General features: G+C 57.6%; 1 protein-coding gene across 6 annotated transcripts; it reads right to left on the bottom strand.

Annotated features, from left to right (window-relative positions):
• Positions 1 to 26,515, bottom strand: OGDHL (oxoglutarate dehydrogenase L). Of its 6 annotated transcripts, none has more exons than XM_070615145.1 (24): positions 26,245 to 26,332; positions 23,817 to 23,905; positions 22,012 to 22,216; positions 19,780 to 19,950; positions 15,863 to 15,965; positions 15,322 to 15,437; positions 15,020 to 15,174; positions 14,075 to 14,221; positions 12,207 to 12,297; positions 11,846 to 12,025; positions 11,595 to 11,723; positions 10,515 to 10,694; positions 10,085 to 10,237; positions 9,430 to 9,532; positions 8,685 to 8,813; positions 7,476 to 7,626; positions 6,202 to 6,329; positions 5,063 to 5,241; positions 3,480 to 3,551; positions 3,243 to 3,368; positions 3,065 to 3,137; positions 1,508 to 1,671; positions 1,174 to 1,328; positions 1 to 752 (listed from the first exon to the last, which is right to left on the bottom strand). In XM_070615145.1, coding segments are annotated over exons 2-24 (3,036 nt in total). In that variant the 5' UTR covers positions 23,819 to 23,905; positions 26,245 to 26,332; the 3' UTR covers positions 1 to 628. The 6 variants fall into 6 exon arrangements, with proteins under 6 accessions (XP_070471246.1, XP_070471252.1, XP_070471242.1 ...); XM_070615151.1 differs by having other exon boundaries at positions 23,817 to 23,891; positions 26,245 to 26,300; XM_070615141.1 differs by having other exon boundaries at positions 23,817 to 23,891; positions 26,155 to 26,292.
• Between the last annotated feature and the right edge of the window lie 318 nt (positions 26,516 to 26,833).

The raw sequence follows: 26,833 nt of genomic DNA, 5'->3' as shown, positions 1-26,833 counted from the left end.
TTTCTTAAGCATTGATTTATTTCTCTGTTATTTGGTTTTCTGCTTTGGTACACGTGAGTTGTGGCTGTAATTCACACAGAAGCTGACATATCTCATTAGGACACGCCCCATAAAACAGAGCAGAGACAAATCGCCTGGCAGGGTCCTGCTTCACCTGGGTGTTATTGCTGAAATCTCTATTTCTAAGAGCACAAAAGAGAACACCCCTTGAATCTACAGAGGAACAAGGACAGGGTAAGCGGCAGCCAGATCTGCCAGGATGGGGGAGACAGACTAAAGACACGGGCTCCCGGGTGGCTGTCTGCAGAGACACGAACGTCACAGATGGAGAAGCCACACAAAAATTCCAGAAAGACCAGGGCAGCTGGGGAAATGCTCCAGAAACACATCCCATCCATCAGACCCCTCTGGCTTTCTCCCTCCTACTAGATCCTGAAATAAACACAAAGGCCCAAGGTGGCGTTATACCGAAGCCAGCGGTGTCTGTGCTCTGGCCTCAATCACTGTGCATGTTTTATCCTGGGACCCCGAGAGCCTTTCTCCCAGGCAGGAGCACTGCCCCTCCCCTCACTGGCCCCGCTATGTCCCCAGCCAAACCCCCGAAAGACCAAACAGGCCATGTCCAGCTCTAAAAGGTCTTGCCCTCAAAGGCCTGGAGGTTGAAGGCAGTATCTAGAAACTTCTTCAGAGACACCAGGTGAGTGTTCCTGTTCCCTGTGGCCGGTGCAGCCGCTGGGTCCCGACCAACATACCTGGGGGAGGAGAGTCGAGCTAAGAGGAGGGGTGGGCCTGGCCCAGCTCCTGCCCGGGGTCTGCGTGGGTCTAATGCTTATCATCACCTGCGGTAGAGGTGAAGAGCCTGAGATCAAAGGCAGGAGACCTGGGACAGGCAGGAGAGCCTCCAGGTCAGCTCTAACTGCAGAACACCATCAAGGTTTACTCTCTAAAAAGTGGTATTGACGGGGCTCTGATGAGGAAGTCACCCTGTCACCGACAGACACAGAGCCAGAGGGGACTTTGGGGCCCAACCCCTTAGTTTCCAAAGCGGTCCAGACAAGGACAGTGGCCAGTTGTGGGTAACACGGCAAATGGGGTGGGCAGAGCCAGGATGGAGCCTCAGGCCCGGCAGAGGCGAGGGCAGGTGGCGCGCACCCCCGGCACCCAGCCTTGTACCATATGGGCCGCGCCCGGCTCAGGATGGTCATGAAGCGCGGGCTAATGTAGTCATAGTAGCCCATGTTCTTGTGTTCCTCCTGGCACCACACCAGCTCTGCGCCTCGGTACTTCTCTGCTTCTTGCTTGATCAGGTCGAAGGGGAACGGAGAGATCTGGGGCAGGCAGGGAGAAAGGGGAGCACAGCCAGGGGAGGTGGGACGTGCCCCCAGGAGAGCAGCCACAGCTCTCCTCCAGGGCCCCAGTCCCGGCCCCGCCTGGCACGCTGCCAGAGCCTGGGGGCTGGCGATTTGACTTTGTCCATCCCTCTGGTCGAGCAAGGGCTCGGGCATACCTGCTCCAGGCGTGTGATGGCCACCTGCTCCTCTAGGCCCTGGCTGCTCCGCTCCTTCACGAGGTCGTAGTACACCTTTCCAGTGCAGAAGATGAGCCGCTGCACCTGCTCTGGAGCCCGCGCTGCAGCCCCATCCTCAGGAATCACACGCTGGAAGCTGGTCCCTGGGGAACCGACAGGGCATGGCAGGGGCATGGGTTCCCAGAGTGGTTAGGGCAGCTTGAGAACCAGGCCTGCATCCCTGGCACCCCCAGCCTCTCCCTGGCCACTGAGATGACCCCTGATTTAGATCTGGGTGCAGTGGGCACCTCTTGAGCCAAACAATGGAGTAGGGGGCAGAAGACACCCTGAGATGTCACTGGGAGAGGGGTGGAGATAGGAGCTGGAGCCAAAAGCAGAGCTCTGGGAGCATCGACATCTAAGGTGACGGGTGGAGGTGGGGTATGATGGGGAGAGCCCCTGGAGGTGATGGAGAAGGTGATGTCACACCCCATCTGATGGCATTACTGTCCCCTATCTGCTCCTGTCAAGTTGTGCCCACCTCCTGTGCGTACTCCAGCTACCCAGTCACCAAGCTGGGAGGTGAGCCGTTGTCTCCATGCACATTCCTCCCTCCCTCAGCCCCACAGCCGAGCCCCCAGCTCCGAGTCCTGTCCATTCTTCCTCCCTGAGCTCATGCCACATGCCAGGTGCCAGACCAAGCACACTGCAAAAACCTCTGAGGAAGCTAGTGTCCCCACGTCCCAGGTGAGGACACTGAGGCACAAAGGGTTACTGGCTGCCAGGCCCCACCACAGAAAATCCAGCACCAGGAGTTCAGCCTAAGCGGTCCAGCTCCCACACGAGAGCTCTGAACTGCCAGCTCGGCCACCTGCCCACACGAGAGGGGATGCCCAAACACACGCAGGTGAAACACACGCACTTGTGCCCTCCGTTGAGGCCCTTCCTGGCCAGGCCCTGCCCCGCCCGACTACCCAGGACCGTTTTCTGAGACAGCTCTACTCTGTCGAGCCTCAGGGCCCCACACCTGTCCCTCCCCGATCTCTACTGGGTCACATCTCAGTTCCAACACCTGGTCCTTCAGGTGCTTTATCTGACCTCCAACTCCAAGGTCAATGAGGCTGAGAGCTCCTGGAGGGGGCACCGGGTCCCCAGGGCCAGTAATGTCTGATGGCTCACGAGTGAAAAAACTGAGGAATGACTGAATGAACGAATGAATGAATGATACTTAATGCCCCACTAACTAGGCAGACCTCCAGCAGGCCTCCTGCCTCTAAGCTTCTCTGGCACAGCCAGGCCGGCCCTACTGGGTGGCTGGGGGCCCCAATGCACTCCTCCATCCCTGGTGCTCAGCCCAACTGACCCCAGCTGGAACAGGTTGGGTGGTCACAGCACCAACCTCCCAACCCAGCCACAGGTGGAGACCGAGCTGGGAGCTGCTGCACGGCCGACAGAGCCAAAGACAGAGGTGAGGACAGAAGAGGCCAGGAGCAGAGGCCACGCCATGGGCCACCAGGCCCCACACCAGCCACCTCCCCAACACGCCCAGACACGTACCAGACACCATTTGGTCAAAGCTCGACTTGGCCTCTGGGTGCCTCAGCAGAGATTTGGGTGTGAAGATGATCAGCTGGAAGGGAAACATGTGTCCAGCTGCCAGCTGCCTCTGCCTGGCCAGGGCTCCCCACACTTGGCCCCTGCACTGCTATGGTGATGGCCGGGGCGGGTGGCTCACTGGCTTGCGGAAGGGCAGCAGGATCTGCCGGCGCAGCACGTGGAAGTAGCTGGCCGGCGTGGAGCAGTTGACCACGATCCAGTTGCAGTCATAGAGCTGGCACACCTCGAAGTCCTCAGTGAACGCCTGGGGGGGACAGGGTGTGGCTGGGAGGTGGCCCACTGTGGCCCCCCGGCGCTGGCCTCACGGGCACGGCAGGGCACGCCCCTGTCCTGGGGGAGGGCGGGTGGCACTCACGGGGTAGGCATCCGAGTCATCATTGCTCATCTGCAGGAACCTCTCGGGCCTCGCTGAGGAGTGCTCCGGGCCCTGGAAGCAAATGCCACACGGCCCAGCGGGCCTGAGTGGGGCGGAGGGTCTGACATGGGACAGACACCTGGCCTTGCAGGGATCCGGGGCTCAGGAGAGAGCCTGGGCGGATTCTCAGAGGAGGTGCCCTCACTCTGGAGCCCGAACCACAGGAAGGAAGCAGGAATGTGGGACAAGAGGAGGGGAGCATCCTCAGAGGAGAGTCTGGCCAGAGCCAGCTCATGTGAACACGCGGGGCAGGAGGAAAAGGCAAACAGGCCAAGCTGAGATGCTCGTTCTCTAGAACATTCTGACCTACAGCAGCGGCCGTTTACTGAGCGCCTGCTGGGTGCCAGGCACAGTTCTAGGGACCCACACAGATGACTCACTTTACAGATGAAGGAGGAGAGGGGCAAGGAGGTGAAATAACAACCCCAAGGTCACTCAGGCAGAAGGGGCAGATTCAAATCCAGGTCTGTCTCTGCTCCATGAGAGCAAGAAAACCCCACACTGACCTCCAAGCTGGCTCCCCGTGGGGCAGGGCTGACCTGCTCCTCGGCCACCACCCGCCCCTCCCTTAGTGGGAACGCCCCAAGGACCCAGCACCACAGGCACCAGCCAGGCCAGCCCAACCCTCCCCGCCCAGTCTCAAGCTCCACCCCGTGAGCAGCCACCACCGTTACCGCTGGGTGACCCTGGGCAGGTCACGCCACTTCTCTCCTCTTGTGTGAAATGGGAACAGGCCTGACCGCCCAGGCCAGCTGGGAGGATGCCACAGATTACACAGTGCGTGCAAGGTGCTCGGCACAGAGTCCAGCCTCTGAACAGCCCTTCGGCCATGACAGCAGTGCTCAGTCCCTGACCGATGGCCAGCCCAGGTTGAATGGGCCCTCAGGGACAGCCACTGCAGCCCAACGGTCCAGGGCAGGAAGGTCTTGCCCTAGGTCACACAGTCAGGCAGTGGCTGAGCCCCCTCTGCTCCTACAGCCAGTACGGGCCCCCCCCCCCACCTGGTCAGGTTGCACGCCCACCGGGGTGGCATCTCATAATGCTCTGTTCCTCCCCTTTCCTCCCCCGCTGGCCTGCACAGCCTCTCTCTCCCCTATGTGTGACTACACAGGCTGGTCACCCAGGAGAACCCCAGAGGACAGGCGGTACTGCACAGCATAAGTTCAAATGCCAGCTACTAGCTGTGTGACCTTGGGCAAGCTACTCAATCTCTCCAGGCCTCAGTTTCCTCAACTGGAAAGTGGGAGCAGGACCTACATCATTAAGTTGTTGTAAGGACTGGAGGAGTTAATACACAGAGAGGGTTTCAACCAGAGCCCGGCACACAGCAAGCTCTCAGACGTGTCAGCTGCTTCTGTTGCCGGTAATAGCAGTCCCATTGTCGTCTTCGGCAGCAGCCACACACCCCGACACAGGCCTCCCCCGAGTAGACCAGGTGTTCCAGGAGGCTGGAAGGTGCATGCCCCCATCTCTGCAAGTGGCCAAGGGTCTCCCCCCAGCTCCCGGCCCCATGGCACCCTCACCATGCCCTCCATGCCGTGGGGCAGCAGCAGCACGATGCCGTTGTGCCGCACCCACTTGGCCTGGCCTGTGCTGATGAACTGGTCGATGATGCACTGGGCCGTGTTGTGGAAGTCACCAAACTGAGCCTCCCAGAGGACCAGAGCGTTGGGGCTGGCCATGGCATAGCCCAGCTCAAAGCCTACACAGAAGACACCAAGACAGGGCCTGCCACACACTGTCACCACAGGGCAGTGGCTCCAGTCAAAGCCCGCCCTTCCTCATACGCCCTCCCTGCCCCCACCCAGCCTTCCCAGCTGGCCAGGATGAGCCCAAGGACTTCCTGGGGCCCAAAGGCCAGGATCTACTGGGAGCCGACAACATGCCCAGAGATGCCACCCTCAGCCCTGACCTCATGTATAGCCAGCTTCAGCCTTATTTAGACCAGGAGCCACAGCCAAAGAAACCCTGGGGAGGCAGCAGGGACCATCTGCCAAGAGAAGGCCCTCCATCTGTGCAGTGCTGCTGACAGGAGGGGCCAGGCACAGCCCCAGAGGCGACTCTCAGGGCATTCCTGCTTCTGGGAGGTGGCAGTGAGGGAGGAATCGAGCCAGCTAAAGGTCAGCCAAAGGAGAGAGAGGACAGGGGAGACAGCCTGGGAAGCCCAGAGCCTAGGGAGGGGACCTCAAGACAGGGTTGCAGTGTATAGTGCACAAGAGACAAGACTGGGGTCAGGAACTTTGGGGGGGAGGGGCCAGGCCAGGATCAGGGCCAGTCAGTGACTGCATCCATGAGCGGAGTCTATGGGGTTTTCTGTCTCCCTGCTGGTGCCCACAGACGGGCTCTGGTATCCACAGACCCCCACTCAGGCAAGCAGGGGCCCCCAGCTGGGCTCCCTGAGGGGCCAGATGGGACAGGACCTCATCTCCCATGTGGCCTCAGGTGGGCACAGCCCAACCACTGTCCCTCAGGGCTGTTCCAGGACCCAGGGCCACCCGGGGGCCTCTGAGCTCCTCCCAGGTCCTGATCCTGGCTCCTCCCACAGCCCCAGGCCCAGTCCAGGGTCACAACAACAAAGACAGAACATCCTGAGCTGCAAGGCCCTCCGTGGTCCCCAGGCGTCTCCAGGCCCACCTGACCCGCAGGCAGAGTTCCCACGTACCCAGGACTCCATACTCCGAGAGGGAGCTGTTGCACACAGTGTAGGGAGCCTGGTCAGGCCAAAGGTGGTTCATGGGGACGCACGTCCTCCGGTCAACTTCCTGATCGTGGAGAACGTGGTGCCGGTGACTGGAGAGAGACAGACCAGGAAGGGCTGGACGGCAGGTGGACTGGCACCTGTTCACCCAGCGCAGGGGGGTCGGGCAGCAGGAGGCAGGCCAGCCTTCGTCACTGTGCCAGGAAACCTGACAGTGCCACAGGACGGCGGCACGGACAGGGCCCTGGAAAGCCAGAGTGACCTGGTCCCTCCTGTAGGCAGCCTCCCCAGCCCTCTGTGCGGGTGGTGTCCCCACACAGTGCCCTGGGGGTCTTGGAGCACAGACTTAAGAGTCCCCTCTTCTCACCAAAGAAGGGGCCAATAAGACCTGCCTTCCCCACCTCCCAGGCGCTGGGCGGAGCCTGAGACCCTAGGAGGCCATACTTCTGGGGTACTGTCCCCCTGCTCACCCTGCCAGCCCCTTTATCCCCTCGCTTGTTCTGCCCAGGGTCATGGGAAGCAGGAAGCACTGTGCGTAAGTGGGGCCACCTGGCTGACCCCCAAGCCTGGTGAGGACTGACACACAGCTCCACTGCAATGGAGTGGCCCACTGTGGCCCTGGCTGGAGTGGGGCCAGCAGTGATGAGTGACTGGGACAAGAGAAAGACAGCTTGTCGAATCCTGGAAGCCATAGTACCATGACTCGCTAACATGGCAGTGATGGAGTCGGGATGCGTAACATCTGGGGCCCCAAACAGAGGAAATGGGATGGGGACACTGACAAGGGTAAGGTCCTTCATCTGGACCCGAAACTCAACTGCAAACAAGCAGGATTGGGGGGGCTGGTTTAACAGCAGTTCACGAAAGAAAAAATAAAGGATCTTGAGGACCACAGATGGCCTCAAGGCTTGATATCCACCAACAACTTGGGCCAAGTGGTCAGTTCAGCATGCTTGCCCCATGGGGGGTGGAGAGGAGGCCCAGTGGCCCTCTGACAGCTTGGCCCAAGGGCAGGGGCTGGGGATGCTGACAGGGCAACCTGTGAAGACCTCAGCCAAACAAGGGCCCTCCCTGGACACCGCAGACAAGGTGCAGGAAGAGGGGGAGGCCCCAGCTCCATCCAGGGTCCCAGGCCGACTCTGGAGACTCCAAGCACAGCTGGGCTCCCAGCGCCCCAGGGGCTCGATGCAAACAAGGCTAACGCCCACAGGGCCTGCATCCAGACCCCCTGCCCTCACCTGAACGTGCCCCTCTCCACGTCCTGCCCGCTGAGCCGCACATGGATGCCCTCCTTGAGCAGGGAGCCGAAGGCCATGTACTCTGCCAGCGCCCAGTCCACCGTCCGCTTCTTGATCATGTCCGCACGGCCCCGCAGGATGCGAGAGAGGCCTGTGAGAGAGAAGGACCAGCCTGAGGACCCCACCTCGGACAGCCACGGCACCAGGGCCCTGACCCAGGTGTGTACGTACTCAGTGTACACACCTCCCACAGGAGGGCCAGGGGCAGGCACGCCTCCTCCAGGAACCCCACTCCAACCAAGATGACGGGCAGGACCGAGCCCACCATCCCCACCAGCCTCTCTCCCTGCAGGAAGAAGGAGGTACCACTGGGCGAGCATCTGCCATATGCCAGCCACTGTCGTAGGCACCTGAGTTGGGTACCTTCCTCACAACCCCATAAGGGTGGTACCAGCTGTCCCCACTCTCCAGATGAGGAGACTGAGGCTCAGAAGAGGAAAGTAATTTGCTCACGATCACAGAGCTAGAAAGGTGCTTGGATTTAAGCCAGGCACCCAGCCCACGCTGGGGTCCAGTCAGCCCTATGCCCGCACAGACCCCCTGTGACATGCACACAGAGTGGGCGCCCAGGACACCTGGGCCTGTGAGCACAGAATGGAGAAATCCCCTGGAACTCCTACAGGCTGATCAGAGAGTGTGCAGGTGCCCACTACTGCCAGGGGCCCTCCAGGCTGCCCAAGCAGAAGCTACAATGGCTACAAGGTGCCAGTCAGTGCAGCTAGTGACCGCCCACTAGCCCAGCTCACCTGGGAGCCACAGGGTCACCTTGTCATCCATCCAGGCCCCCTGCAAGCCCAGCATTTACATCCATCCCCCACATTTCAGACCCAACCGCCCCCTCCATGGGACGCCCTCCTTCTCTGTTCTCCTGCCTGAGCCAGGGACGCCCTGGCAAAGGCACTGGGGAAACCCACAGTGCTTGGTCACCGGCTCCCAGCTGGGAGCATGACTCCACATCTGCCCGCCCTGGGAGGAGCTGTCATCACAGGCACCTCTCGGGGCCGCAAACGAGGCTCTGGGAGTTCAGCTGACCAGCCAACCAAGTGGGGACCCAGACCAGGCCTCCCTGACCCCTGATGCCATCTCCCATGGGGCACAAGGTTGGGTCTGGGATAGTGGCCCATGCTGGAGCCTGCACAGTAACCTCACCTGTGTGGATCTTAAAGTCCTCCAGGGGCACGGAGCTGGCCACGTCACCAATGTGGGTCAGCACGTCCTCAGGAATGCCCGTGGCTGGGCACGTCATGCTCTTGGGCTCCCCGTCCACATTGAAGAAGCCTGAGATGGCGAGTCTCCATGAACTTTTCGGGGGTGGTGGGGCCTCAGGGCCCCCAGGCAGCCTGCCTCCCCAGGACTCAGGGGCCCACCCTTATGTATGCCCACCAGGCACTCAGACTCCACCCTGAGCCCATCCTCAGGACCCGTGACAGCTGACAGCCCCAGCTCCTGCTCCTACACCTACCCACATCCTCCCCTGGGCTCCTGTGCAGGCCACTCCCAGGGCCCAGGGTCAGAGCCATCCAGCTTCACCCCAGGGAGTCTCCCTGAGCACTATCCCCAGGACGCCAAGAGCTAGGCTGACCACCAACGACCAAGTGGGGACACAGGCCAGGCCTCCCCGACCTGATGCCATCTCTTACGGCCACAATGGCAGGTCTGGGATTGGGGAGCACCCTCTGAGCACCCCTCCCCAAGACTCTCTACACTCATTGTCCACCCTCCCTGGCCCAGCCCTCCCTTTCCAGGAGCAGCCGGTCACACGTGCTCTGAGGGCGATGCCATCTCCCCTCTACTCCGGCTGACCCTGGCCTCAGGAATGGGCCCCACAAAGCCTCGGGGGTCTCAGGGACAGAGCCCGCAGCCTGTCACTCCCAGCAACTCAGCACTCGCTCACCAGGCCAGGGGGAGTCCAGCCAGTGCTTTATGTGCAGGATCTTTTTGTCCTTGGACCTGCCGTACGCCTCCTCGCAGATCCGGTCATATTTGGCGATTTCTTCCTGAAATCGGAATGAAGGCACGGACTGAGTCAGTGATGCCCTGGGCAGCCAGAGGCTGGGGAGTAAACCCAGACTCATAAGCCCTGGTCCCCCTCACAAGGTCTAGAACTCTCTGTCCGCCAACCTGCAGGGACCTCGTGGCCACAGGCTAAAGTCTCAGAGTTCAGGGGATCCCTCCCGCTCAGCAAGGGACTTGGAGGAGACCTGGGAAAGTCTCACAGTCCTCGCTCTCTTGACAGCAACAGGACCAATGCATCCATAGATAGCTGTGGGACAAACCCAGCTCGGAGCCACCTCCTCCAGGATGCCTTCCTAGATTCCTGCCTGAAGCTGGACTTGCCCGTATGGCAGCATTCGCTGCATCCCGCCAGGCTGTAAATGTCTTTGGTCCTCAGTCCCCCTTGATAACTGGGGGCTGTTGAGGACAAGGAACATATTGGCTACTTTCTTAACTCACCAGTGCCCAGCACCGCACTGGTGACATCAGCAACCACCCCAGGGTCCTGGCTCCACTGAGGCTTGTCCCAGGTGCCCATGAAGCCGTCCACCCACCTCAAACTCCTGCAGGGTGACCGTGCCCTCGGCGATGAGCTTGTCTGCGTACTTCTTCAGCACAGGCACCTGTCTATGGATCTGCTTGTACATGAGCGGCTGCGTGAACATGGGCTCGTCCATCTCATTGTGGCCGCGCCGGCGGTAACAGACCTGCAGGGATAGTGGGGGACAGGCGGCTCAGACCCTGCACCCAGGCAGTGTGGGTGGCCTAGTCACTACACAGCTGGGGCACATCTGGCCGGCCACATCCTTCGAGGCCCCTGAAAGCCACCCCCCCATCACTGAAGGCCCCACCCCCAGGCCTTTGATACTTCCATCCAAGAAGCACCCCCAGACCTGAATGCCGAAGATGCTGCAGACCCGGCCCACTCGGCAGGACAGGGACAGGCTGCGCACCCCCCACCTTGGCCTCGGCCCCCAGACCCACCAGGTCCACCACGACGTCTTTATTGAAGGTGTTCCTCCACTCGGCCGCCACACTGCACACGTACATCACAGCCTCTGGGTCATCCGCGTTCACGTGGAAGATGGGCGCGTTGACCACGCGGGCCACGTCGGTGGGGTACGGTGAGGAGCGGGCCATTCGGGGGTCCGTGGTGAAGCCAATCTGCAGAGGCGGGAGGCAGCGACGGCACCGCTGTTTGCTAGAGCTAAAGGAGTGGCTTGAGGAGCGGGCCCGTGCCTCAAGGTCCATCAGGTGTGCCCAGGAGGCACGTGGGACACAAAGGGGTAACAGGCAAACGGTCCGAAATCAGACACAGCAGCAGGTCCCATGGGGATGAGGCCCCCACCAGGGGAGTTGCATCTGCTCTTTTTTCTGCAATCCTTTTTATATGTGGCGGTAACGAGGAGCACCGGCCGGGGGAAATCCTAGTCCCACCAGTTACTAACCGCACAACCTGGGGCAAAGCACTTAAATCCCAAAGCCTCAGTTTCCTCCTCTGTAAAAAGGGCTCATTCGATTCCTACCTCACAGGGTTACGCTGAGCCCAGGTCCTCGGACGCAGCCCCTTAGATGACTTAACTGCAATTAAGGCAGTTAACCCGGGCTTTACAGGTTCAGAAGAGCTGTTACGAACCACAGCTGCCATACAAGCAAGGCCTGCGACAGTCGGGTTCCAAGACGGACTGGTTCCTATGAGCTAAAGGGGGCATCCAGCTACATATCCAGCCTCTGTGCTCGGTGCTGGTTACACCTTTATTCCTTTGTCCTTACAACTTTCTCCAAGATCTCTATGTGGATGTATATTCTCTCAAGGCACGTGCGTGTGTGTGCATCTCTATCTACATCCATCTATCTATATGTATACATGTGGGTCTATATCTCCCATTTCCACAGACTGGGGCCCGAGGCTGGGGAGGGCAGGCATCTTGCCTGAAGTCACATGCTGGTAAGGGGCAGGGCAGCAGGAGTAGCACCAGGACTGCCTCATCCTTCCCCTGAAAGTGCCTGGGTTTCAGGGATGAGTGACGCTGATGAGGCCTGGCATTCAGCTGAGGCCCTCACCTGGTTGTTGACAACGACATGCACTGTCCCGTTGGTGGTGTAAGAGGGCAGGTCGCTCAGGTGGAAGGTCTCATAGACCACGCCCTGGCCAGCAAAGGCAGCGTCTCCATGGACCAGGATGGACATGACCTGCAGGATGTGAGCCAGGAGGAGCCCCATGCCCTAGCGTGTACGTCCCAGCCCTGCCCCCTGTACTGCAGAGACCCAGGGTCCAGCCTCTCAGAGCCACCTCAGGGTCCAGGTGAGCCCACCTTCCTGCCCTGGGCATCCCCACGGTAGAACTGCTCTGCCTTTGTCTTCCCCTGCACCACGGGGTCCACGGCTTCCAGGTGGGAGGGGTTGGCCACAAGCGACAGAGTGATGTTCCTATTCGTGACTCGGTTGATCCTCTCGTGGTACATGCCGAGGTGATATTTGACGTCTCCAGAGCCCTGAAGGTTGAGGTGAGCTGTGATGAACCCGCCCCTCCCATCCCAGACAGGCGGACAGATGGGCAGATACACAAGCCCCCAGTGGGGCTGGGATGTTCCATGGACTCTGCTCCCTGGGAAGGCTGTGCTGGCCCAAATACCTGACTCTCCAGGAGCTCTGGGACCTGGGCTTGGTACCCACCTCGTCTGCCGCCTCCAGCTTGGGGTCAAACTGGCAGAAGATCTGCTCCAGGTCCTTGCGGATGACGTTGGCCAGCACATTCAGCCTGCCCCTGGAGCCAGAGGGGCTGGGTTCTCACCCGGCACAGAGGCTGCCTCCCCTCACAGGCTCCAGCACCGCGATTCCCCCTGCCTACCTGGGACCTATCAGAATCAGCATGGGGGTTGGGGAAGACTCCCCCCAACCCCCAAGTGGAGCCCAAGTGAGGCCAAGCCCTCTCATTCTATCTCAATCTACAAGGCACGTCAGGGGTCCTGGCCAGCTAGCTCCCCCGGGCAGGAGACCCTCCTGCACATCTCAGACTCAGGAGGCCTCATGGTAGGAGGCCTCAGCCCCACCAAACAGCTGAGCCCAACCCAGCATCTTGATCCCAAACTGCCAATGCCTCACAGCTGCTCACACATGTGCCCCCACCCCAGCCCAGCAGCATCCTGGAATGGGATAGGGGAGAGGGGACTGGACTGACCCTAAGATCAGAAGTTACCAGAGGACCTGTCCAGGGGAGCTGAGGTCTAAGGGGTGGGGCATGGGAAAGCAGCCAGGGACCAGGGCTTCTCCAGTCCGGCCTGAACTTCCCCCTCAGGGAGCGGTTTATTTAGGGGTATGCCCAGCCTGATAAGAGCCCAGGGGATGACCTCTTCCCCCATAACCCAGCCCCAGGCCGGCACACACCCTGGCCTGACCCCCAGCCCTGCATGGCCCGGCGAGGGAAGGGCAGCCCTCTTCCAGGTGGGCCTCTCTCCTGTTCTGTGGGGGCAGGGCTGTGGGGCCACAGAAGCCGTATGAACATCTCTCAGCCCCTTTGGGCAAAGTCCTGCAGCCTCAGAGGCCCCTCCCCGACTATGGAGGCCGAACATAGTGCAGCCCCTCAGCTCCCAGTGCCTTCCTCAGCCAAAAGCCTGCCCAGTGCCACCATATGGTCCCAGAGCCACCAGCGACCCTCCAGCACCATTCTCTCCCGCGGTTCTGCTGAAGCCAGGTGGGACCATGCCACCTCAGACCACTGGGCCAGCTCTGCCTGACCCTCTGACTGGACACTGGGCATTTCCAGGCCCCTCAGAGCACGGAGCCTGTGACAGGCAAACCCTCAGCTCCTGGCAGGCCAGCCCACAGGAGGCAGACCCTCCTTACACCGCTTCTGGACCCCCTCGTGCTGATGAGATCCAGCCTGGCCCAACTGTGAGCAGCTGGCAACAGTCACAGGAAACACCAGGGCTTTGCCCCCCAGCCCACTCAGCATGTCCTTGCGCCCCCCCCCCCACACAGCAGGGCCCCTGGCCAGATTGTCCCCAGGCTGTATTCCTCACTAGCCCACAGGCTCCAGCTCAGAGGTAACTGCCCAGTTGCCAGCCAGCCTTCCAAGTCTTTATCAAGGTCACAGGGAAGCGTGCAGTCAGCTGGCAGCCGGGGACACAGACCCTTGGCTCACCTCTAGAGACCTCCTTCCAGGGAGTGCCAACCTGGGGCCACCTGCCCAGGTCCTGCCCTCACCTCCCTGGGACATGCCTTTCCACATCTCCTTGTCCACAGGAACCTCAAGAAGCAAGATACACCCCTTTTTTTTTGAAATCTACACCCCGCTAGGGACAGCAGCAACATGATGAGAGAGAAACTGAGTCTGAGAGAACCTGGTTAGTCCCTGGCGCCATGTGATGAGTAGGCCAGGGCTTAGGTACTCAGAGAACTTTCTAGGCTACTCTGCCTCCAGCCCCAGGTCCCTGCAACACCCCTGCTCTGATTTTCGTCCCCTCCCTTCCACCTCAGTCTGCTGGGACTGGAGGAAAATGCACGAGGCTATGGAGGGGAGGGGAGCGGGGTGAGGGGCCCACCTGTGGGGCATCCCCAGAATGACATTCTCGATCCCCATCTCACTGGATTTGTCAATGATGGTCTTGAGGGCCGGAATCATGACCTCACAGCCCTCCAGGCCAAACCGCTTCTCCGAGGACCACTTCCGGGCCAGGAAGTCTTCAAACCTGCTTGGGGAGAGATGGGAAAAGATGGAGAGGCTGGGGCTACACGGGGGCTGCTCAGGAGGACTTGGAGCAGACGCTCCCTCTACACAGTCCAGAACCTGCCACGGACACCACGATGCCCCCACAAGAAAGAAGCACGGGTGAGGGGGAGGCCGGGCATGCCCCCAGCTTAACCAAAGACCTCTGCCTGCACCCATTCCCAGCTACCACCCTCTCCCACTTCCAGACTGTTCCAACAAGCCATCTCTACCTGCTCCGGGCCACTGTCCTCCTGCACCACATGCACCGCCCAGGGCTCTCCCACCAGGCCCCAAAGACCCCCTCACGGCTCAACTCAAATTCCAGCCCACACCTCACTGCTCAAGGATCCACCCTGTCCCCCGTGGCTGGACCAGTGCTCCTCCAGGCCCCCGCAGCCCCCAGCAGCCCCAAGTTCAGAGAGTCCCGTGGGCAGAGCCATCTGCAGGGAGGCGCCATGACACGCACTCCACGTAGAGACATCTTTCTGCCCAAACATCCCCACAACCACTTTTGGCCACTTCCACCTTTGCTTGGTGTGTCCCCTGCTGCCAGGTTCTCCTGGCGCCCCATCCCTACCCATCTGCCCAGCTTTGCCTGAGCATCTGGCCCCAGTGCTCCTAAGGGCCTCCCCCAAGCCAGCGGTGAGGCCCATCCAGTCCTGCCTTCCCTTGCCAGGCACCCTCCTAGTTTCTTAGCCAGGGCCTGGATGTCTCGTTCAGCCCTGGAGCAGACCCCCTCGGCCACTCGGGCCGTCCGGGGCAGTGCTGCGGGCCTGACCTCATGGAGCGCACCAGCCGCGCCAGCAGAGTCCGCTTCTCCTCGCTGGAGAACTGCATCACGCCAGGGGTCTCGAACTTCTGCCGGATCCACTGGCACTGCTCCACGTCGTTGATGAACATGAACTCCAGACCGATGTGCTGGCAGTATGTGCTCTGGGGGGAAAGGTGGGGACTCCACAAGGAACCAGGAAGAGGGATGGCTGCCCCGGCATCTGCAACAGAAAAGGCAGCGCCCTCCCTCCCTCTAGCACGCTCCAGAGAGCTCCATCAGGCATGCCTGACACAGCTGCCTGTGCTCACCTCCAGGCGCCGGATGATCTCCCGCAGTGAAAGGGTGTGCTCAGAGCCCCCAATAAAGGTGGTCGTGGGCAGCTGGAACTCCTTATCCAGGTCAGCCTCCCGCAGGTCATAGAAGGCTGGCGAGGCATACGTGGCAGAGCCCAGACCGCCGACAGGAGGGAAGATGGAACTCAGGCCCAGGTGGGGCCCAGACCTCACAATAGTTCCCCCAGCATCCTCCCCCCAGGTCCGGCCTAAAGGTCACGGACCCTCTGTCTGCAGCGAACGGAGGTAAGAGCCAGAGCCCCACCTGCCCCCACGAGGGTGGGCCTGGATGGGTCTCTCAAGCTTGCTGAGCATGGTGCACCAGCCAGGGAGGATGGGGGGACATCTCTCCCAGGAACACCATGCAGTAGATGGGCAAGGGACAGAAGAAAGCCTCCTGGGCGCTGGCTGGGCCCCAGGACCCAGAGGCACTGAGGGCTCAGAGCCCCTCACTGGGCCCCAGGACCCAGGGGACTCTGTCATTGCCAGGGCATCAGGAAACGGTACCCACTCTCACCCAATTTATCGATGGTTGTGATTAGGTCCGAAGGCACAAAGGAGTCCAGGTCTGCATCCAGAATGCCCAAGGGGTCCAGCTGGGCGACATGGTGGCCCCGGATCTGGGAGAAGAGGAAAAGGTCAGGGCTGGGCTGGGACCCAGCTGGACAGACCTGCGTCAAGGGTAAGGTCCAGGCCCTGGCCCCTCACTTCCTGCTTCAGAATTTCAAGTTTCCCCATGTCTCCAGCACCCAGCCACAGCACAGCTGCCTTGGAGGCCCCACCATGGAGTGGACTCTGTTTAAAAGTGCAACATGCAGCTTTCAAAAAATAGGAAAGGATGCAGACACACAAGTGGTTAGTACAGTACTATTAGGAATCACAAATTTCTAGAAACTTCCCAAACATCCATCAACAGGAAACTGGAATATGGATATGGGAAATCCACGCAGCAGAGTACTACAGAGCTGTTAAAAAGGAATGAGGAAAATTCCTATCTGCTACTGTGAGAGAGTCTCCACAAAATATTGTTAAGCAAAAACGCAAATTATAAAAACATGTACGTGGTAAACTACCCATTATCTAAGAAAGATGAGATAGAAGGAAATACATGCTTTTGTGTATATCTGTATATATAATATATGCATTATAAGAATAAATCATAAAATAAGAAAACCTTAAAATAAGAAAAATTATTTATGGGGCAAGGACAAGATAGAGTGGAGTGGTAGGGCTAGAAGGTAGACTTTAAGAATATATCTAGCTTTGAAGATTTGACTTTGGAGTCTTGTAAATATTTTCTATCACTATAAAACAAAATTAGGTTTTAAAACTGAAAGTAAGACAAAACAGCGCCAGCCCTGTGGCCTTGTGGGTAAGTTCAGCATGCTCCCCTTTAGCAGCCCTGGTTCATTTCCCAGGCACGGACCTCCACCACTCATTGACAGTCATGCTGTGGCAGTGACCCACATACAAAATAGAGGAAGATTGGCACAGATGTTAGCTCAGGGTGAATCTTCCTCAACAAAAAAGAAAGAAAGAAAGTAAAGCAAAACAAATGAATTAATGCATCCATCTGGTGGCATAACCACACAGAGAGGAATTATCCCAATTGACGAACAGAATGTTCCCTAAAGACAGACACAGCTGCAGGAAAATCACAAATGCATTTTTATTACTGATCAGGAGCGGTAGTGTTAGAATTGTACTCTAAGACTGTTGTGTGTGGGTTGTGGGAAAATCAAATGCCACTGTATTGGTGACTTTGAGAGCCTCTATCGTTGGTATCTTTAAAAGGAGATGGTGACATAAGATTGATGGGGTCAAGGACACACACTGAGTCTTGCATTTGAAGCATGCAGATGCATCACTATAAACCCACAATGTATGTTAACTTTACAAAAACCCACAAATTTCCTGGTTCTACCAACAGGAAGATCCCAGCAGTCGGGACCAAAGCAACAGCAGTGGACAGTCCCGACTCCCCGGAGAACTGGCTGCTCCCAGGGCTGGGCAGAAACACACAAGATGAGCTCGGAGCATCTTGTCACACCAGACAGCAAGGGGCTGCTCAAACACTGCCCGGGCCGGAAGCAGCAACACATTTTGAGCCACAATAAGGATAAGATCGGCAACAGACTGAAACTCATCAAATATGTTTCAATTCCTAAACAAAAGAAGAAAAACTTTCACTGGCCATCTTTAGAGAACCACCTCGTAATTCTGAAAATCAGTTAATAACAGGAAAAAGAAAGCATTGACCCCGTCTCTCCTATACAACTTGTCCCTCAGGATAAACAGAGCTGACAAAGGGCAGTTTCTCCTGATAGAAGTACTTTAGGGAATAAAGAAAGACGGAATTAGAATATCACCATTTTTACCAGCCCTAATCAATTAATGTGTCCAGGAAATAGTCAGCCACGGCTGCTATGATGAAGTGCCCATAGCCACCAGGAAGCTGATTTTGAAACAAAGAAAGTCAGACCTACATTGGATCAAGCTTCTCAATCTAACTACCAATTTACAGAAATTACATGAGACAAAGGGACAGATGAAGTGACACCATGGGGATGCAATCAGCAAAATCAGACTCAGGAAAACTCCCCAGGACAAACAACCTGGTTTCTTCCACAAAAAACAATTTTAAAAAATGGCAAGAAACACAAAAACCATTAGAGGGGAACCTGCAGAGTCCATGAGATGTGGGAGCCACATCGACTCGTCACGACCTGTGGCTTTATTTGGATCCTGATTCAAACAAGCAGTAAAAAGAAATCATAAGACAAACACAGGCAGACGTGAAGACCAAGGGGATACTGGATGACATTAAGGATTATTGTCATTATTTTTAGGAGTGACAATGCTATCGTGGTCTATTTTTTAAACAGCCTTTATCTCTAGAAAGACATGCTGAAATGTTCAATGAATGAAATGATCAGATGCCCGGGATTTGCTTCAGAATAATCAGCAGCCAGTGGGTGGGGCCAGAGGTGAGTAATAGATGAATCAAGATGGGCCCTGTATTGATGGGTGTGGGGGGCACTACACAATTCTTCTGCCTTTTATAAGTTTGAAAATGTTCATAATAATAAGTATGGGGTTTTTTCGGCACTGTGTGCAAATGAGTCAAACCAGAGCTCTGCCTCCTACTGGCCTGTGAGGGGCTGTGGCCCCCTGGCAGGTGCTCATCCACAACAGGCACAACCTCTGGCAGATTTTTACCATGCAGATATGCAGTAACAGGCCTGAAGCCAGAGACTATCCTGCCCAAAGGACTCGCTCATGCCTGGTCTTGGCTGGTTAAAGAACAAAGAGCAGCTGAAGAGCTGGGAACTGTGCTTAGAAGACGAGGCCCTCAGGCAGCCCTCTGAATGTTATATTAAATATAGAGCTTTATATTCCTTATTCTTCATTTTTGAAGTCAATGGTTAAATCACTTTCAGCTTCTTTCAGCCAGCCAAGGAAACCATAATCACCACTAACGCTGTTCGCTTGCAGGTCGCCCACAGTCCATGGGTCCTGACACCAGCAAGGGGTCCAGTCTTGCTCTCTTCCCTCTTCCATCCCAGCACAGCCGATGCCCAGGGAGTGCAGGTGCCATCCCACACAGAGAGCCTCCCTCGGAGGCAAGGCACCATTTCCATTAGCTAAGGCTGCCCGCTCCCCCAGCTCCTGCAGCGACTCGTTGTTCCCTGGCAGGAGATCTCTGCCAAGGGCGTCAGGATGACCTTGTCCTTCCTTCCGCAGGTTTGCAAGACAAGTTTCTCTTAAGAAACACCTTGTGCCACTGACGCCAAGAGAGATCGCAAACAGTTACACTTGTTACGGAGTGAACACCCAGGGCAGCTCTCCAACTAATCCTGTTTGGTCAAGACTAAGATTATGGAAGGTCATCAGGGCTCCTTGATGGAGCAGGGGCCCAGCCTGGGGATCCAGTGGGGGGGGGGCCTAACTCTCCAGAACAGAGCAGCTGGTAGTGGAAGAGCTGTTTACTGAACCATTCATTCATTCCATAAGCACTACTTAAACACCTGCTGTATATCACTGCCTTGGAATGTCCTCTTGGAATGCTCAGTCAAGCGGAGAAAACAGACATCAACAAGGCTCCATCTACTGAGCTTTCATTCAACATTTACTGAAACTGATTTCTCAGCACGCCTCCAGGTACTTGGGGCAAAGTGGTGTGTGATATAAACAACATTCCATGAGAAAGACGGCACACAAACAAATCAGGACACATAAAAACACCAGGGGGGTAAGTGACATGAAGGGTAATGTGACAGAGTCGCAGGAAAAGCAAGAGCCCCCAATAGACGACTCAGAGAAGGGCTCTCAAAAGAGATGACACTGGGGCTGAGCAAGTCCCCTCACCATCAGCTCCTGGCCACACCCAGGAGCCAGTCCGGCCTCGCAGCCTGCCCCCTCCCCACCGCTCACCTGGTAGGCCCGGATCAGAGACTGCACAGCCAGGTGGTCCTCCACTAGCTTGCTGGTCTTGGTGCGGCTCGAGACTGCCGGCCTGCTCTCAGGGATGACAGAGGGGGTCCGTGGCTGAGCCAAGCCACACGAGGCTTCCTCGCTGGCTTTCCGGAAAAAGCTGTCCCAGGACTGGACAGGGACAGAAGCAAGAAAACAGCCAGGTCAGGGCCTGCGAGGAGTCGGGGGTGGCCCAGGCTGGGGACCCAGGGGGTATCGGATGTTCCTCACCACCACAGCTCTCAGGGCCCTCCCAGGACCCTGCCAAGGAGCCCCTCTCAACAGGCCCGGGCCCTCACCCAGAGTCCAGATCTCTGCAGGACCCAGCTTGGAAGGGGCGCGGGGGGAGCTGTAAGTTGTGACCCAGGGCTTCATGCATGAAAGGGGCTTCCAGGACTGGGGAAACGCGCCCCGACACACCAAAGGTTGGAGGAGGTCTTCGTGGAGGGCAATTTGGCAGAAAGGCCCTCAACATTTTCAACGCACATATCTTCTGAACCAGCAATCCCACTGCTAGTAATTTATCCTACAGATGTGCTTGTACAGGTGTACCCAGAAGTACCCACAAGGATGTTCCCTACAGGACTGTTTATAAAAATGACAACATAAAAACAATCTAAGTGGTTATCAATGGGAAACTGGTTAAATAAAGGATGGTAGGCCTAGATTCTGGAAGATGATGCAGTCCTCAAAAAACAGAGGTGCATTTATTACTGTGGATGTGGAGTATCGCCAGATACGTTGTAAAGTGAACAAAGCAGAAGAGGACGTATGGTTTGCTATTTGTGTAGAAGCAAAAAGCAGACGTGTGTATGGACAAGCACCTCCATGTTCTAGCAGAACACACACAGAAGTGCTTTCCTCTGCACACTATCGTACGGTGCTGGTAGGAGAATATAGTGGGACAAGACCTGTGGAAAGCATTTTGGCAACAGCCATCAAAATTATATATACAGAGGCCGACCTGGTGGCACAGTGATTAAGTTCACACATCCCATTCCGGCAGCCCAGGGTTCGCCGGTTCGGATCCCGGGTGTGGACCTACGCACCGCTTGTCAAGCCATGCTGTGGCAGGCGTCCCACATATAAAGTAGAGGAAGATGGGCATGGATGTTAGCTCAGGGCCAGTCTTCCTCAGCAAAAAAGAGGAGGATTGGTGGCAGATGTTAGCTCAGTGCTAATCTTCCTCAAAAGAAAAAAAATTATATATACAGATAGTCTGTAACCCAACAATTTCACTCTGGGGAATTTATCCTACAGATAACTACACACATACAAGATGACTAATGTACAAGACCACGCCCTGCAGCACTGGTCATGACAGCCAGAGACTGGAAATGAGGTAGATGTCTGTCACCGGGAACAGGGTGGCACATCCATACTGTGGAATACTACGCAGCTGGAAAAAAGAACGATGAGGCTCTTGATGGACTCCCAAGGAAAGATCTGGGAGATGGATGCTAAGTGAAAAAAGCCTGGAGCAAATCAGTGTATGTTACATGTTACTTTTGTGTCAAGGGGGGAATCCAGAGTTCTATTTACAATAAGTAACCTACAGAAGCTCTTTGAAAGGATACAGAAAAAACTAAGAGCAAACTGGGGCACAGACAGGTGGGAGCTGAGCAGATAGGGGATGCATTGTGGGGAGCTTTCTTCCTATACAACCTCATCCTTTTTGGTTCTGGATCCTGTGAACGTTTTACTTTGCTCCGAGGAGTGGGAGTGAGGAGGAGGGAGAGCAGCCTCATTTTTCGCTTTTCACTGTCATCTGATTTTGTTTTGAGATTTTTTTGTTTGTTTGTTTGTTTGTTTTTACCATTAGCAGGTATTTATCAGCTCAGTACATACGTAAACACCTATGCCCCTGACTACAGGATGAGGGGCCACCCGGGGACAGCACAGCATGGCAAAGAGGGCAGAAGCAGGTCTCAGGCCAGGCTGAGCAGAGCATTATCAGGGCTTCTCAAGCCAGACCACCACCCACTGACTGGTTCAGCAACAGAAAAGCAATGGTCTCTCCTCACCCAACATCAGGACAAGGCTCTTTCACAAACAGGGTTGACGGAGGACCTGAGGGGCAAAGAAACCTGCCCGAGATCACACAGCAGCTAAGCTGCTTCTCCGCGCTACCCCCTCCGCATCCTGGCCCCAGGAGCTTCCAGTCTACACGGCGGGCGGAGTGGGGGTGCCAACCTTGTGGACACTCTGGGGGTTTTCCAGCCAGGCGAAGTACATCTCCTCCATGTAACTAGAGCCACCGCCATGTTTGCTGCTTGGGAAGGTGGCCGGTGGCCCAGTTGACCTGCTGCACCAGTTGAACACCTGGACATCACGTGGAGCCAGGAGCCTCAGGGCCTGTGCCCCAAGGCGGGATGGCAGCAGCCTCAGCTGACTCATCCTAGACACAGGTAGTGAGAGAGAAGCATAAACCACAGGACCAGGTCAGAAGGCAGCTCTGGCAGCCACTGCTCACTCACCCAGCATCTCCTGGTCCTACTTGGCAGGTGGCCCTGGGCTAGGCAGTGACGAGGCAGAAGTGAATGGGACACTGCCAGCCATCCTGGGTTCACTGCCTACTGGGAGATCCCAGCTCAATAAACTCCATCGACAGCTACTGAGTATCCCTGAGGTCCAGTCCTGCTGTGCTCCATCCAGCCCAGCCTGGGCTCCCTCCCCGCCACCCCCCAAAGCCTGATGCAAAGGCAAGTACCTGCCTCGGGGAGCACCCAGCCCAGGTCCTGGAGCCCCCTCAGAGGGTCACAGGGCACATGCAGCTGGTACCCTGAAGTGGGCCATGCAGCTGGAAATCTTGGAACTCAGGCAGGGGAGTCCTACAGGGGTCAGGTGTGCCATGCATGGTCAGGAAAAAGCCAGAAGAAAGGAGTCTGGCTGAGCAAAGGTGTGGGGGATGCTGGGTGATGGAGATGCACCATCCCAGGAGGCCCATGGCACTGCTGGATCTCAGTCACTGTGACCCAAAGGGACCAGTGACTTCCTCTGACTAGAGGCTGATGACACAGGCCTCAATGGCCCCACTTCACAGCAGGGAGGACTGAGGTGCAGAGAAGGGAAGGGCCCCAGAGAGCAGCAGAGGGCAAAGCAGAAGGCAAGCCCCACGCCCAGCCCAGCCCAGGGCTGGAGCTGCCCTCTTGGGCTCCTGTACCCTGCCCAGGGCGTACACTCAGGACCATATCACTCTGGACAGCTAACAGCACGGGGGGACACACAGGCTGGAAGCCACCCAGGATGGGGAAGGATGAGAACCTGCAGCTCATCTCACCTCCATTATGTCACCTGCCTTTTCCCAGGGGAAATTCCTGAACAACAGGTTTTCAATGGTGTGTGTGTGTGCGTGCGTGCGTGTGTGCATGCGCGTGGTGGGAGGGAGCTTCCTCCACCCCCCAGAGAACAGAAGCTCTAAGAGCCTCCTCCAGTGCTGGATAGCCTCCAGGGCTCCCCATCCAGGCAGGCTGGGGGCTGACAGGCCCACTGAGGCCCTTGCTGCCCCAACACCATCGCCACTTCATCCTACACAGGATGTGTACAGTAGGACCTCTATTCTCCCACCCCTACAACTGGGAGCAGAACCCCCCCTCTGCCCCAGCCCAGCACTGCCTGGACATAGAACAGTTCCCCTTGAATCCTCACTAATGCCCTTCTGCCCAGAGAATCCCAGCCTGTGAGTGGGGCGCAGCGCCAGAGCACCCCACCAGGGGCCATGCAGGCAGGAGAGGCCTGCTCTGCATCGCACATGCTCCCCCTCAGCCTTCCTCCTAGAAAATGTGCCTTCTGGGGCATAACTGGCTTCTAGGTCCTGCCCAGGCCTGGCTCTGAGCTCAGCCAACAGGCCCCTCCACCCCCACCTCAATCAGCTCAACCAAGTCACCAGAACCAGCACCATCTGGCTGGACCTTCCACAAGGGGTGAGGCCCCAAGGCAGGGCCCGGCCCTCCCAGCCTGCCTCCTCCCTCTTTCCCTCTCTCTCCCTCCAAACTCACATGACGCAAAGGGAAGGCAGGGGTGGTCTCTTCAAGAGAAGGAAAGTGGGCTTCTCAGGGCAACCAGGAGCAAGTCTAAACAGAGGAAACTTTAAAAGCAAAAATAGATTGCAATGCAGGGCAGAAGGAGGCGGGTGCAGCTGGAATTGAGCCCCAAGGGCCCCAAGCTTCCTCCCCACCTGCTCAGCCCCTGAAGCTTTGGACTGAAGCCCAGTGCCGCCAGCCCTACAGCGAAGGTGGCTGAGGCTGCTCCCCCTGGCGTAGCACCTCTCCAGGTGCTGGGTGGGGGCTCGAGGCATGTGCTCAGGGGCAGAGGGCCAGGGTCCCAACTCCTGCTCCACCTCTGACTGTCCCCAAGGCCTCAGCAAATATAGGGCTGGCCAGCCCAGATGGCCACTGGGCCTAGGAGCTACTGGCCTGGAGACATCAGGAGAATCTAAATAACAGAAGCTCCATCAGCCCCACTCTAAGGCAAAGGCAAGCAGACGCCAAGACCGTCCACCGTGGGAACAAACATGAGAAGGCAGTCGGTGAGCACTGATGCTGGGACGGGCACTGTGCTCATTCAACCCTCAACAGCCTCAGGAGGTGGGCACCTGGATTAACCCCACTTTATAAACAGGGAAACTGAGGCACAGAGAGGCTCAGCTGATGAGTGATGGGGCTCTAGGTGCTTCCAGAGCCTGTGCCCTCCTGACTGCGGGGTCAAGACGTAAACCCAGATTTCTCTGAACAACAATGCACCTTCCAACAGCTGCAGCCAGCACTGCTCCCTCTGCTGACACCCACCCCCACAGCCACTCCCACAGGGGAATAGGACGGCTCAGGGGAGCAGAGACAAAGCTTGGCTGTGTCCAGCCCTGCCCAGTGCTGGAACACTGTGTTTTATAAACACTGAATGGTCTGGGGCAATCGCTGGAGTACTGTGACCTTCACCTGGCCTGGCAGGAGGACAGCCAGCCATATACCCCAGCCCCCACTCCAGCAGGGCTTGAGGACCTAGGAACCCTGGAGGGCTGGGACCAGTGCCAACTGCAGTATCTGGAGCAAGAGCCCCAGCCAGCCCTGCCAGGTCCCTCCCACACGGGCGAAAGCAGCGACAAAGAACCAGAGTTGGGCCCCGTGAGCACCTCCAGCCCAGCTCAGCCTCCAGGGACCAAGAGACAGGTTGCTCTAGGCAGCTCTTAGGGGTCTCCTCTCTAGGGACCCGCTCAGTACCATCCCTACCCCCAGAACTGTAACAACTGCAGATATCCTGGCCACTCCCACACACGAGGCTCTGGCTGGGCTGCCCACTGTAGACATCAGTTAACAGAGATCCCCAGGGGAAGGGTCCTACCCAAGACCTTGAAGCTGGGCAGCAGAGGAACCTGGACTCACGCTGCTGCAGGCTTAGCCTGGCGCCACATGCTGAGAATTAAGTGGGCTTTTCTCAGGAATATACCCCAACTTTAGTTTGCTGAACCCAAGAGAAGGCCGGAGGCAGACTCTGAGGTAGGAAGTAGGGTAGGGAGGTGTGCTGATTTCCTTTGCAGAGATGAAGGGTCTGAACTAAAGCCACGAGACGGGAAAAGTACAAAGGTAGATGGGGCCTGTTCCAAGACTACGGGATGTGCAGGGAGGGGCTGCAAGAGTGGGCGTGGGCCCCTGGTGGACAGGTGTCAGAGTGAGGCGCTGGGGTCCACTTAATGCCCATAGCACCCTCCTGGGACCTCAGGGATACACTCCCCCTACCAAACACACACATCTCCCTGGGGCGTGGGACGCGCACTTCCAGGCAGGCTGCGACCTCAGGCCAGTCTTGCCTTTCTCATGGCCTCAGTTTCCCCGTCTGTGAGCAGAGACGGTGTTTAAAACTGCCTAGAAGGGCCCTGCCCCCACGAAGTCCCGAGACTTCGAAGCTGCCTGCGTGTCCCGCCAGGCACATAACACTGGACCCTCCCCACCCCAAGCGGCTCTCCGCAGCCCCGGCCCCTTAAGAGGGCTACGACCAGCAGGCCCCTCCCCAGGCCACGGAAGGCAGCGTGGACAGTCTGCAGTCTTCCGCCTGGAACCCCACCGTTAGCGAGTCGCTCCTGTACGCAAAACACTGCACTCCCAGGATCAGACGTGCTTGAAGGGCTGGGGGGGGAGGGGGTGGTCCTTGGGGAGGTCGCGGCCAGCCAAGGGCGGAGCTAAGGTCACGCTCACTCCCCCTCCCGCCTTTCCCGGGGGGCCTGGCTCAAAACTGCGGGCAGCGGCGCCCCTGAAGCCGGGAGCGGGGGTCAGAGAGGCCGCCCCCGAGACGGCGGAGAAGAGGGGGCGCAGGGAGCCGGAGGGTAGGGGCCGCCGCGCTCACCGGCCGCCGGGGGTCTGCGCCGCGGCGCGGTCCGGGGGCTGCAGCGCAGGGGGCTGAGCGCAGGCGGTGCGCGGCGAGCCTGCCAATTACCTGGGTCACGTGACGCGGCGGCGCCCCGGAGATTCCGCGCGTCGTGACGTCTCCGCGGACGCCCCGCCCCGCCCCGCCCCTGGCGGCGCTGTCCGCAGTGCTGACGGCCCGGCCTGAGGCCGCCTGGCCCGGAAGAGTGAAGACCCCGCACCCCGCAGGGACCTGGCACACTGCTGAGCCCCTGAACCCCAGTGTCCTCTTGTGAATACTGAGGAGAGTGTACCAGAAAATAAGCAGTAGTTTGAGTATATGAGAGGATAGTTTCCATTTCATCGTCTGTAAAAAAGGATGCTATTAAAAGTCCTACTTTCTTAGGGCTGTTTTGAAGAAAATACGAGATGATGCATATAAAGATAAGGCATATAAAGCTTATCTCAGAGGCTGATACACATTTTACGCATCTATCATCCCAGTTATGGAGACTTGGGCTGCCTTCACTTCCTTGTTGCCACAAAGAATGCTGCAATGAGCATCTTCCTACACATTCCCTTATGAAACTGTGTGGAAATTTCTCTGGAATATATAACAAGGAGCTGAATTGCTGGGTCATGAGTATGTGTATACTTAACTTGACTCACCAGGGTCACAT

This window comes from Equus przewalskii, chromosome 1 (genome assembly GCF_037783145.1).
Source record: "Equus przewalskii isolate Varuska chromosome 1, EquPr2, whole genome shotgun sequence".
Classification (NCBI taxonomy): domain Eukaryota; kingdom Metazoa; phylum Chordata; class Mammalia; order Perissodactyla; family Equidae; genus Equus; species Equus przewalskii.
This window is presented reverse-complemented; position numbering and strand designations above follow the sequence as displayed.